This window comes from Denticeps clupeoides, chromosome 7, assembly GCF_900700375.1.
Source record: "Denticeps clupeoides chromosome 7, fDenClu1.1, whole genome shotgun sequence".
Lineage (NCBI taxonomy): Eukaryota > Metazoa > Chordata > Actinopteri > Clupeiformes > Denticipitidae > Denticeps > Denticeps clupeoides.
This window is the reverse complement of record NC_041713.1, coordinates 17,122,779-17,134,806: the sequence shown is the minus strand read 5'-3', so window position 1 is coordinate 17,134,806 and position 12,028 is coordinate 17,122,779. Positions and strand designations below refer to the sequence as shown.

At 44.4% G+C, this 12,028-nt stretch overlaps 3 protein-coding genes across 3 annotated transcripts; 1 reads left to right on the top strand and 2 right to left on the bottom strand.

The window, feature by feature from the left end:
• Nucleotides 1–826: 826 nt before the first annotated feature.
• On the bottom strand, nt 827–3,327 carry asf1ba (anti-silencing function 1Ba histone chaperone). The gene is made up of 4 exons (XM_028986431.1): nt 2,946–3,327; nt 2,620–2,735; nt 2,174–2,350; nt 827–1,521 (listed from the first exon to the last, which is right to left on the bottom strand). Exons 1-4 carry the CDS (start codon nt 3,052–3,054, stop codon nt 1,330–1,332), a joined length of 594 nt encoding a protein of 197 aa, XP_028842264.1. The 5' UTR covers nt 3,055–3,327; the 3' UTR covers nt 827–1,329.
• A 1,584-nt stretch (nt 3,328–4,911) lies between these two features.
• Nucleotides 4,912–8,416, top strand: crb3a (crumbs homolog 3a). The gene is made up of 4 exons (XM_028986432.1): nt 4,912–5,074; nt 5,549–5,732; nt 7,130–7,161; nt 7,277–8,416. Exons 2-4 carry the CDS (start codon nt 5,627–5,629, stop codon nt 7,487–7,489), a joined length of 351 nt encoding a protein of 116 aa, XP_028842265.1. The 5' UTR covers nt 4,912–5,074; nt 5,549–5,626; the 3' UTR covers nt 7,490–8,416.
• Nucleotides 8,417–8,775: 359 nt separating this feature from the next.
• On the bottom strand, nt 8,776–11,247 carry tubb4bl (tubulin, beta 4B class IVb-like). Its single transcript, XM_028986427.1, has 4 exons — nt 11,114–11,247; nt 10,379–10,487; nt 10,156–10,266; nt 8,776–10,065 (listed from the first exon to the last, which is right to left on the bottom strand). Exons 1-4 carry the CDS (start codon nt 11,168–11,170, stop codon nt 9,008–9,010), a joined length of 1,335 nt encoding a protein of 444 aa, XP_028842260.1. The 5' UTR covers nt 11,171–11,247; the 3' UTR covers nt 8,776–9,007.
• Between the last annotated feature and the right edge of the window lie 781 nt (nt 11,248–12,028).

Genomic DNA, 12,028 nt, shown 5'->3' with positions numbered 1-12,028 from the left:
TGCGATTGGTCAGATCACGTCTGACAGGTTTACACTGTCCGATCCTCGTAGTGCAACAAACAACGTCATGAATCTGCTCTTAATGTACACAAAGGCAGTCGCACTCGATTAGGCTGTGCGGCTCGGCCTGTTTTGAACACAGTTCGTTTTCCCACCTGACAATTTCTCATTCACATGAATCAGAACGGCCAAGAATGCTGAAATGAAATGGCTGTGGACCCCTCCCGCCCGACTAATCCGTGATTGGCTGTGTGACGTCAAGCAGAGCTATTTTTAGAAAGTTGGTCCGAATTTAAAGCACGCGGTCAGTGTACGTCTTTAGAATATATATATATATATATATATATATATATATGCTGATGACCACACCAAATTTAATAAACTGTACTGATGCATTCACTAGCTTTATGCTTTCACAAAAACTTTCCTTATTAAATTCCACTTTATGGTTGTTATTAAAATGAATTATGCAGAAAAGGGTTTGGCACAACAGTGAGTATTCAGATTTAAAATCAATGAACCGTGTTATATTGAATATCAGACAATTTTATGCATAACATACAGATACAATTCAAGTTGCCAGGCAACATAGGCAAGCTAACCATGTTGCTTAAAGCATTTATGAATGTTTGATCTTTTTATGAATGAATGAAATCAATGAAGCTGTAGGTCACATTTATATAAACTCGGATCACTTTCTATAACATGAAAAAGATACTTTTTAATTTTAAGATGTTTTATTCACAACTAGATATATAAATACAGTACTATTAAAAAAACATGGTTCATAAAATACTATTTAGCAAAATATATCCACAAAAAACCCTTACATTACAAAAGACTTTATTTTTGGAATAGCAAAAAAGAAAATAAACATTATGTACATTATAATATACTGTCTGCACTGCAACCATTTCAATTACAGTAACCTGTTTTCCAGTAAAGAAACTTTTTGTTACAAAGCAATAGTTACTCCTTCAAAGGTAAGTGTCCTCGTCTGCCAGACTGAAAGCCACAGCAGCATTTTCCTCTGTCTAAACATGCAAAATGATTTGTCCTCAAACATGTTCTGACCTAATCCAATTCAGTTTACTGTGACCACACTGCTCTATAAATAAATCAATGCGTAATGCTTATGTGTGAATAGCCAGACAGACAATTACCCAAAAGACATAGCTGCATGTTATATTTACTTTTTAATTCTTGTCCCAGAATTTGTTACTACAGAAAGGGGGAAAATACTAACAAACAGACAAAATCACATAACAGTTTCATGGAGTGGGGGCGTTTTGGGGACACTTTGCTGTCCACCCCCCACATCAATTTGTCTTATAAGCAATCCATGGAATTCTCAGGTATCAGTCCAAATGCTGCTGGCTTGCCCGTTGGACAGGACGGAGGCAACATGGCATTCAGAGAGGGATCCACATTCTCAGAATCCTCCATCTTTTCCACACAAGCCTCCCAGTTGATATGAAAGCGCGTTACACGGGGATTTGATGCCAAAATGTTTCTCTGGAGCTGAAAGTGTAAATAGGCAGCAATGATCACTTGTGCGAACTCAATACATTAGGGTCTGCACTCCAATATTTACTCTAGGACAAAATTAACTCATATTGCTGCCAAGTTATGTGGAAAGAGGCAATGCTCCCAAAGCAGAAAGTCTGGGTCAGGGATTTGGCTGAAATTTCAATGTAGCAATAAATAAACCTCAGCACAAACACTTTAATGAGCTGGTCAATACTTAACAGACAGATTTGTGGAAACAGTTATTTATATGGAAAGTAAATCTCTGCTTGTGAAGACCATTTGGAACTGTAAGATTTAGTTCTAGTTTTAAGCTGTTTATAGATTTTGACAATGTTGGAAGTCAAGACATCTCCACTTGTTTGGAATTATTAAGCAAATTGTACCCAAAATGAGTGTTTTCAATCATTTAGCCACTCAACATCCACAATCATAAGGCAAAGACTTGTTTTGTTCCATGTACTCATGAGAAAAATCTTCTTATGAGTTTTTTTGGTTTGATTTTTATTTTTTTACAGTTTTGCACCAGAAGGGGTCAGCATTGCCTACACAGTTAAATATACTGTGTCATTAAATTAAAGTACACAAGGAAACCGAAACAAAAAAAATCTGAATAGGCCACATTATTCTGATGTTGATATCATACCTGAGCATAGTCTGGCTTAAGGGGCGGGTTCTCGCGCAGCTCTGGATCAGTGTATTCGTTGTTCACATAATACCCGATGCGGATAAATTCCTGGCCTCTGTACGTGCATGTGATGAGCACTACAGTAACCCCTACTGCATCACTTTCAGGGATCAGACTGGTGTTGGGAGCGTCTGCCTGTAAAGGACAGAAAGCATTAGCGGATGTGAAGCATCATCTGTGTATTAGGGAAAAAAAATGTGTTGCAACGCCTCTCTAAAGTTAGCAGGGAGTTCCGTATTCATCAGACATTCACAGATCTTTGCTGGATTTTCTCTTACTCATTAAACAAAAACCTAGAAATCCCCACTTTCACAAAACCACTTACACAAATGCAGAGTAATTCTGCCGCTCGTCCAATTTAAGGTAACAGGTAAGTTACACAAGAACGACGGGCCACAACTTACCTGAAAGACAAACATGTGTCTCCCAGCTGGCACTGGACCAACCAGTACAGAGTCCAGGGTCTGATCGTACTCCTCGCTCTCTGCCGAGCCAACATATATGATCTTCCACTCCAGATCTGCAACACACACACACACACACACGCGCATTCGACTTACACACACTGCAGCACGACAGTTATTGTGCTAAATCGGTGGTAGTAGTAATAAAGGAGCGGAGTTGTGGTAGTGAAAACTACAAAATATGTAGTGCTTCATAATACGTAGCAGGCTGAAAACGAGGAAGGTGCCAATGAACAATAATTTAAAAAAACAAAACTGGAACTTACCTTCCGGCAGGTCTTCCATGCACTCGAAGGTGACCTCAAACTGGAAGGGGTTTCGAAATGGACTCGGGTTGTCCAAAACGGCGACGTTGATGACTTGAACTTTCGCCATTGCTGCGCGGACTAGACAAAAAGCACCGAGCTGCCGGTCGAATGAATGGAAACGTGGACGGGTGTCGTTATCGCCGAAGTTATTAGCTAGCAAAATGCCTACAATAACGTTACATTTCTTGGAACAAACTATTGCCGAGTTGCGCTGGTCTATCAAGAAGCGCGTCTTCTAAGCGTTGGTAAAATACTTTTATTTGCGTTTTTTTAGGCGTTGTATCGGCTGCCGCTTCTTTTACGGGTTTGTGTTGCAAGCTAACTTGAACAAAAAGGGATTTTCTCCCGCCAGTGCGTTCGGACAGATGCGTGTACGTCAAACGTCAAAAAGAGCGGACCGAGGTGGGAGCTGATTGGCTCAGCATTTGGTAACACCCGCCTACAAACTTCACGTTGATTGGCTAAAAATATGATGGAGTATCACGTGTCCAATTGCGGAACACATAATGTTGTATCATGGATGCCTCCGGTAAAGGATTTTACGCTTCGGTAACAGCTGCTACTACTAATAATAAATCGTTTTCACAACTAGGAGTAAGTAAAATTGACACATTGAAAACCAATGGAATTATGGTACGTTACAAATAGTAACATGTGCATTAAACAGAAACAGATGTGACTGCATCTGACTATCATACGTACCATATATTCACCTTTGACAGTTAACCTCACGGCCTTGTTCACATCCTGGTTCTGACCTGCAATCTGCACCTGTCCTACAAGCAGTTCATAAAAAGCGCACAAACGTACAGCCTCTTTGCCCTTTTGCATCCTCAAAACTGGAAAGTTGGATCATTAAAATAACAGGTTTAATAACATCTCTGCCCTTATCTGGTATTTAATCCAGAATCCTTTCATCACATGCACCAGGGCCAGAGCATCTCCTCCCACTGCATGACCCAAAGCCATCCATTTGCTCATCACTTATTTACATCCTTATTTAAGACAACCCCTTGAAGTGAACCAGCCGGTCTGTGCCATGACTGCGGCTTATTACTAGTCCTGTGTGTCACTATGACTCACTGAGTGGGAGAGTTCTGGCCCCGCCTAGGGATGGGCGGTGTGAGGATCCCAACATTTTCCTCAGGTTCGGTGAAGCCAAGTGATAATGGCTGAATTACCTGAAATGCAACTTCTCGCAAACCCTGCCAACTCATACAGCTGACGCGTCATACAAAAGCCCAGATATGACCTGATCGTTATTTGTTCATAATTCAAACATTTTACTTGCAAGCACAGCTGTGGTTGAGGAAAGGGGGTTAAGACAGCCTCGTTTTTTGCTTAATGGAGGCTAGGAGTCTCGGGTCTACTAAAAAGTATATATATATAAAAAAACTCTTCGCGTCTAGAACGGATTAATGGGGTACCAGCGATTATCCAAGTTCTCGGAATGTCAGGAATTTTTCGTTTTTTTTTTTCCGCCGGCCTAAAATGTCTTTGAAGAACCACTGGAGGTCGCAAGACGCTCACGTGTCGCGGTCACTCCCGTAATTTTGCTCCAGTAATTTCACAACGGTGGTTCTGGTGCGTTATCGTTTAAAGAAACGCACCCTCGCGTCAACGTGAGAATCGCAACGTGCGAACGGGAGTCGAATCGAAACGACTCCGGACTCCGCTGCGCCGCTCCACTGCGCAGGTGGATTTCGGCTCAAAGGGCACAAAGGCCGGTCTGTCCCGGCATCGGCAGGTCGGACGCCGGGCTCAGGTAACGCAACCCGAGCCCCCGACCACGTGACAGCGCCGCCAGGGGCCGAGCCGAGAAGAGCCGAGCCGAGGAGTCGTGACGAGTCGCCTGCTTTACATGCGCGGGAGGGGGGGCGGGTGAACAGCTTAATGGGACTGGACGTGAAATAAAGACTCGCTGCGGTTCGGAAACCGGGCGTGTTTTCTTTTTTTTTTTTTCAGAGGAGGAGGAGGTGAGAGGAGGATTTTTTTTTATCTTATTTCCCGGACTCTGTACTGGGAGTACGAGTGAAACCTGGCCGGGGGAACCGCAGTTTCAGTAGCGATCCCATTTGGACGTGAAGGTAAGGCGGAAGCGACCTGTTAATTTTTTTTCCTTCTTCGTACATCGTTTTTAACAACGTCATGACTATATAACAACATCCCGGGAAAAAGCAACAATATATATATACATATGTGTATATACATACATATATAGAAGAAAAAAAACTCCATTCCGCAGCATGCGAACAGGTGCGTTTTCGTGTCCATTTTTATTCTGCAGCTCTCTAACCGCAGTTCTCCCCTCGTGTTTCTGTGCGGGTTCGAGGGAGTTCACCGCGAGCTGTTTTAAACGCATATAAACGCGCACAGACGGGCCTGTTGATGAAGGTTCTCAGCAGGTGCCGCCTCACCTGCCTCACCATAGACACGCACGAACACAGAAACCGAGACGACAACGCGCCGAACATCGTTTCAACCTGGTGTTTTTTTTTTCTCTCTTTTAAAACAAAACGTCTGTGAAACGTTGCCTCGCTGTCATTTTTTTTTTGGACAAGGTCGAAGAACCTTTTGGGTTAAACAGTAATAAAGGACAAAGAAGAATGACGTGAATCGACGTCGGGGCGCCGCTGTTGATGTGTTCCGTGGAGAGGTGGCGGACTGGGACCAAGATGGCACTGGAGCGTCGCACGGTGCCACATGTCGGCCTGCTGCTGTCTCTCAGGAGCCCTCTTGTCCGAGGTGAGCAGCTACACCACACTCCATCAGGGCCGTGCCAGGCCACACATTCCTGCAGCTTTATCTGCACGCCTCGTTCATGTGCCAGACACTTGTGGAATGGTTTTGCATGTTTGTTCATATTTTTTCATATATATGTATATATACACACACACACACACACAGTACAGGCCAAAAGTTTGGACACACCTTCTCATTCAATGTGTTTTCTTTATTTTCATGACCATTTACATTGTTAGATTCTCACTGAAGGCATCAAAACTATGAATGAACACATGTGGAGTTATGTACTTAACAAAAAAAGGTGAAATAACTGAAAACATGTTTTATATTCTAGTTTCTTTGGTCTGATTACTGCTTTGCACACTCTTGGCATTCTCTCGATGAGCTTCAAGAGGTCGTCACCTGAAATGGTTTTCCAACAGTCTTGAAGGAGTTCCCAGAGGTGTTTAGCACTTGTTGGCCTCTTTGCCTTCACTCTGCGGTCCAGCTCACCCCAAACCATCTCGATTGGGTTCAGGTCCGGTGACTGTGGAGTCCAGGTCACCACTTTTTGTTAAGTACATAACTCCACATGCGTTCATTCATAGTTTTGATGCCTTCGTTGAGAATCTACCAATGTAAATGGTCATGAAAATAAAGAAAACACATTGAATGAGAAGATGCGTCCAAATTTTTGGCCTGTACTGTATATACATGCTATTATATCAAAAAGATACTTATATATAACATTATAATGTTATTGCAAATTAGTATGACGCCTGCATACACATGAATGATCGTATTCATAGTTGGGGTCCTAGTGAACCAGAACTGATTACTTCACTGATGGTAACGTTTAAGCACGGTGTAAGCCTCTCTGGATAAGGGTGTCTGCCAAATGCCATAAATGTAAAAAAAAAAAAAAAGTGCATTTGTGTCAATGTGTTAGGTGCTTTTTGGTCATTTGTGTGAATTTTTACCATGTTTCAGTTCATTGTGTTTTCCACTGTTCAGACAAATCTGAATCATAGTTACAGTTTCGACTGTGTCATCCTCACACTGTATCGGTCAAGTTGTGGTTGGATGACAAAAACCACATGCTTTTCTCCTCAACATAGTTCAGGAGAAGCATATTTTTGTCCTTGTGTTTGGTTACTATTTGCTCAAGTGAATGATTAACTTTCTTTCATGTTTTTTTTTGGGGAGGGGGGGGAGGGGGTGTTCTTTTTGTAATTACAGGGCTTGACTGATCATACTGACCTTATTTTGACTTGGATGAAGAGTGTAGTGTAGAAGCTGAAGAATGGCTTATGTATAAATAAAAAATGATAAACATTTGGAACAGTAGATTTGTTTGTAACACATATATCTCATAGAAAAATGTCAAAGCATTTTCTTATACGTATTTCCCTCCACAGCGGACAATAGTACGGCATCTACTGCTACTCCAGTAAGCAAAGACGACATTTTTGCTGCATTAAGAGACTTCAGATGTTGGAAAGATGGGCTAAAATGCTGCGCTTCATGATGGTATGTAATGATAAATGTTGTCTGTTTACCCGCAGGAAACTTCGCCGAACGTTGTAGCCATTGTGGTCCCTATAGTCGTGTGCCTGGTTGTCATCCTAATTGCGGTAGGGGTGTATCTCTTCTTCGTTGTGCGGAGTAAGCGGCAGACTGAGGGGACCTACAGGCCCAGCGCAGAGGAGCAGACTGGGACACGTAGCGTGGAAATGCCTGATGCGCTGAAACTGCCGAAAGAGGAACGTCTCATTTAAACCACCTTAAGTGAACTCAGCTCTAGAAGCCCTTGACCCCTCTGCTGAAGTCGTGCGTCGGGGGTTGGTTGTATGCTGGAGGACACACTCAGAAGAGCACTGTAGTCCCAGCAATGTGGATATGTGAAGCGATGCCACCCAAGCACGCACTGAAGGGAGGAGAAGCTTGTTTGGTTTATAAATATGTGTACTGTGCGTCATCCACATGAGCACACCGGACATTTTTATTATGTATGTAAACTACAGGTTTACTGTCGGGATAACCTACAGATTAACCCTCAATGAGGGGTTATACACGAGCAAAGATGGCTTGTGGTAGTTAGCTTTGACCGATTTATTTGTTTGATATTAACTACAATACAGCTACATGGTTAAAAATTGTGCTGCTATTTACTCTTCACCAGTGCTTGCCTTACATACAATGAACAATGTCCGTTGAATGTTTATGACTTTTGTAAAATTTCATAACTGATTATGCAATTGCACATGTAATGCTATTTTAGAATTAGCACTAAATTCTGAATTAGGCTTACTTGTATTATGAAACCACTACCATGTGTTAAATTGAGCCTAATTAATTACCTCAGTGCAACACCGTACACAAAAGGTCTGCTGAACAAGCCTTAATTCTTTTGTCATTGTTATTCTTGCAATATTGGTCCTGGTACATTTAGACAGGAAGATCCAGTGTCTGCAGGAGTCCAGAGTTTCCCGTCACAAATTTCAACTTGATGCATTTCAAATGAAAAATAGTTTTGATTAACTGATTATCAAAATGTCTATGGATTTTATATTCAAAGCGATATTTGCATATTTTTTGTGTACAGTGGTAGTTTTTTTCCAGCAAAAATAGGTAATGCTTTTAACAGCATTATGGTGACTTTTATCATTGTTGCCTTTTAATAATAAAAAAAAAAAGTTTAGCGATGAAGGGTCTTACCGTGATTATTTTGGTTGGGTGTTATATTTGACTATAATACAATGCTACAGGTCATAAAAAAGCTTACATGATATGAATGCCGGTAAATGACTGGTAAAATGATTCTATTGAGACTACAGTTGTGTTGTCTGCTACGAATGACATTTAAGTTTTTAATCCGAGTAAATCAGTCGTGTTTTGCAATGTTAAGAGGAGTCACTGGCTACAGACTCAGGAATAGATCATGTTTAGCGCCACCTATTGGCACTTTGTATGTATTTTTTCATTGCCTACGGTGCCATACAAATCATTGGAAATCAATAGATTATGTAAACTCTCATTGCAAAAGACAAGCGAGAGACACAAATAATGTGAGAGAACGAGCCTTTATTCATATCTGAAGGCTTCACAGTTAGTTTCACTTGCAATGAGGACAGGTCAGAAGACAATGAGGTGGTGCATTCACAACATAAAAAGAACACAAAGTTCAATGAAAAAAATGTTCACAAGCTGGCAAAACCACACAAAATGTTACAAAATGTGAGTAAGCATGTGTGGAAAAGCACTCTTCTCATTCCTAACAGTGGTGGGGTGAGGACTTAGGCAACCTCCTCCTCGCCCTCCTCTTCGAACTCGCCCTCCTCAGCAGTGGCGTCCTGGTACTGCTGGTACTCGGACACCAGGTCGTTCATGTTGCTCTCAGCCTCGGTGAACTCCATCTCGTCCATGCCCTCGCCGGTGTACCAGTGCAGGAAAGCCTTGCGCCGGAACATGGCGGTGAACTGCTCGGAGATGCGCTTGAAGAGCTCCTGGATGGCCGTGCTGTTGCCAATGAAGGTGGCGGCCATCTTGAGGCCGCGTGGCGGGATGTCGCAGACGGCGGTCTTCACGTTGTTGGGGATCCACTCCACAAAGTAGCTGCTGTTCTTGTTCTGGACGTTGAGCATCTGCTCATCCACCTCCTTCATGGACATGCGCCCGCGGAAGACGGCCGCGACGGTGAGGTAGCGGCCGTGGCGCGGGTCACAGGCGGCCATCATGTTTTTGGCATCGAACATCTGCTGGGTGAGCTCTGGCACGGATAGGGCGCGGTACTGCTGACTGCCGCGGCTGGTGAGGGGGGCGAAGCCGGGCATGAAGAAGTGGAGACGAGGGAAGGGCACCATGTTGACGGCCAGTTTGCGGAGGTCGGCGTTGAGCTGGCCGGGGAAGCGCAGGCAGGTGGTGACTCCGCTCATGGTTGCGGAGACCAGGTGGTTGAGATCGCCGTAGGTGGGCGTGGTCAGCTTCAGCGTGCGGAAGCAGATGTCGTAAAGAGCCTCGTTGTCGATGCAGTAGGTCTCGTCGGTGTTCTCCACCAGCTGGTGAACGGACAGCGTGGCGTTGTAGGGCTCCACCACGGTGTCGGACACTTTGGGGGAAGGCACGACGCTGAAGGTGTTCATGATGCGGTCGGGATACTCTTCGCGGATCTTGCTGATGAGGAGGGTGCCCATTCCGGAGCCCGTGCCGCCGCCCAGGGAGTGGGTGAGCTGGAAGCCCTGAAGGCAGTCGCAGCTCTCGGCCTCTTTCCTCACAACATCCAGGACAGAGTCCACCAGCTCGGCCCCCTCCGTGTAGTGGCCCTTGGCCCAGTTGTTTCCAGCTCCACTCTGGCCTGTGACAAATAATGAGAGCATGTGCATGAATGGAAAGGTGACCAATTTTATTGCAGTTTTTTTTATGCAAAATGTAAACTTCTGCTGACCAAATACAAAGTTGTCAGGTCGGAAGATTTGGCCAAAGGGCCCAGACCGCACGGAGTCCATGGTCCCTGGCTCCAGATCTACCAGAATGGCTCGGGGCACATACTTCCCTCCTGTGGAGGAAAAAAAAACAAAACACGCCAGTAAAAACGAAACACCCGAACCTCATGGTGGCCATTTTCCCGCACAATGTTGGTGTAAATGATGTAAATGCATTTTATTGACCTGTGGCCTCGTTGTAGTAGACGCTGATGCGGTCCAGCTGCAGGTCGCTGTCACCGTGGTAGGTCCCAGTGGGGTCGATGCCATGTTCATCGCTGATGACCTCCCAGAACTGAGGAAAGGGGTGGAGCACACCAGACCGGGAGTCATTTTTGCACCGTTCGGTATAGATTTATTTGGCCCACTGGCTTTTGTTAACGCACGGTAAACAGTGTAGGCTGTGTAGCCCAGACAGTCCACCACTGATGGAAACTGGAACTGAATTGAAAGGAATGAATGAGTTAATTCATGTCGAAGGGGGTGGGGTCCTTAAAAAATAATCTTCGTAATAAATAAAAATATACGTTTTAATTTATTATAAAAAGGTACTTGGGGTAAGGGTGGGTAACGACGGGGTTTTTCACCATCGCATTCAGAATGAACGCAGATGATCCCATGACGTGAATTAAAACCCCAACCAGACCCCCACCCGGCGGCGTCGGGGTCATCGTGGAGCCGGCGCTTCTCCACCTGCCGGAGCACTTTGCTCTTTGTCCGTCGCTGCTGCGAGTGTCACCGCCACGAAGGACCCGCTTTTTAATCGTCCACCATTATCACCATTCTGCACGGGCTTTCTGGAACATTCCAACAGGGCGGACTCCATCTTCGCTCTTCCAGCGCAGCAGCAGCATCACCCCGTGCAACTATTCATCTTTTTTTTTTTAACTCGTTTGAACTACAATTTTATTGTAGTCTTACCTTCGCCCCGATCTGGTTGCCGCACTGGCCGGCTTGCAGATGCACGATCTCTCGCATGGTGTCACAGAAGCGCGGGGAACAGGCAGAGGCGGCGGCTCCAGGCTCCGGAATGATCCCGCTCCCCTCCCGGACAGACACTACTCCCGCCCCCCACTCTGCCACTGGACCGTCGCCGTGGTGCAACCTGACGTCATCGTCATGGTAACCAAGGACCGGAGGAGAGAGAGGAGGTCCCTGAGCTCGTGGAGACACCGGATAGGATGCTGCTATTTGGGCTCCAGTCTGTGCAGGCCTTACCGTCTTAATACGTTTTCTGTAGTAAGCTGTTTAAAATTCTATCCTGATCTCCAACACACAAAATGATGGCTGTCATCAGAAACCTTCCTTGTCAGTGAATTTATTCAATTCAATACGTCTACTACACCACGCAATGACATTGATGGACACTTCAATAAATGTATGTAGCATTGCCTCATTTATGTTGCATACAAAACACACACACACACACACATATACATTTCAGGCATTTACTTACAATCAGTAGTTACAGGGACAGTCCCCCTGGAGCCACTCAGGGTTTACTATCTTACTCAGGGACAATGTTAGTATGTGGGGTTTGAACCTGGGACTTTGTGGTCTTCTGGTGTATAGGCTTGTATATATATTACCCACTAGGCTACTACCACCCTATTGAGTCAGAATGTCTGGTGTTGGAATGTGGCAAGTCACGTCCAAATACTGAAAAGAGGTGGCATCACTTTCAGCTCAGGCATTTTGCACAAGTTATATTTAATAAGGCACAAGATACCATACTCTGTCCAGAGAACATGACATCTACTTCACACATCACCATCAGTTTGACTTGCTTCTTGGCCATTTAACATTTGGCATAAAGCCTACAGAATCTACAGAATC

Excerpts from the sequence above, each read along its gene's own strand:
- asf1ba (XM_028986431.1), bottom strand. The coding sequence starts at position 3,054 with ATGGCGAAAGTTCAAGTCATCAACGTCGCCGTTTTGGACAACCCGAGT. Across the intron at positions 2,351-2,619 it reads GACACATGTTTGTCTTTCAG|GCAGACGCTCCCAACACCAG; the intron begins GTAAGTTGTGGC and ends TGTCCTTTACAG. Across the intron at positions 1,522-2,173 it reads TTAAGCCAGACTATGCTCAG|CTCCAGAGAAACATTTTGGC; the intron begins GTATGATATCAA and ends TTACACTTTCAG.
- crb3a (XM_028986432.1), top strand. The coding sequence starts at position 5,627 with ATGTGTTCCGTGGAGAGGTGGCGGACTGGGACCAAGATGGCACTGGAG. Across the intron at positions 5,733-7,129 it reads CAGGAGCCCTCTTGTCCGAG|CGGACAATAGTACGGCATCT; the intron begins GTGAGCAGCTAC and ends TTCCCTCCACAG. Across the intron at positions 7,162-7,276 it reads CGGCATCTACTGCTACTCCA|GAAACTTCGCCGAACGTTGT; the intron begins GTAAGCAAAGAC and ends GTTTACCCGCAG.
- tubb4bl (XM_028986427.1), bottom strand. The coding sequence starts at position 11,170 with ATGCGAGAGATCGTGCATCTGCAAGCCGGCCAGTGCGGCAACCAGATC. Across the intron at positions 10,267-10,378 it reads CTACTACAACGAGGCCACAG|GAGGGAAGTATGTGCCCCGA; the intron begins GTCAATAAAATG and ends TTTCCTCCACAG. Across the intron at positions 10,066-10,155 it reads ACCTGACAACTTTGTATTTG|GCCAGAGTGGAGCTGGAAAC; the intron begins GTCAGCAGAAGT and ends TATTTGTCACAG.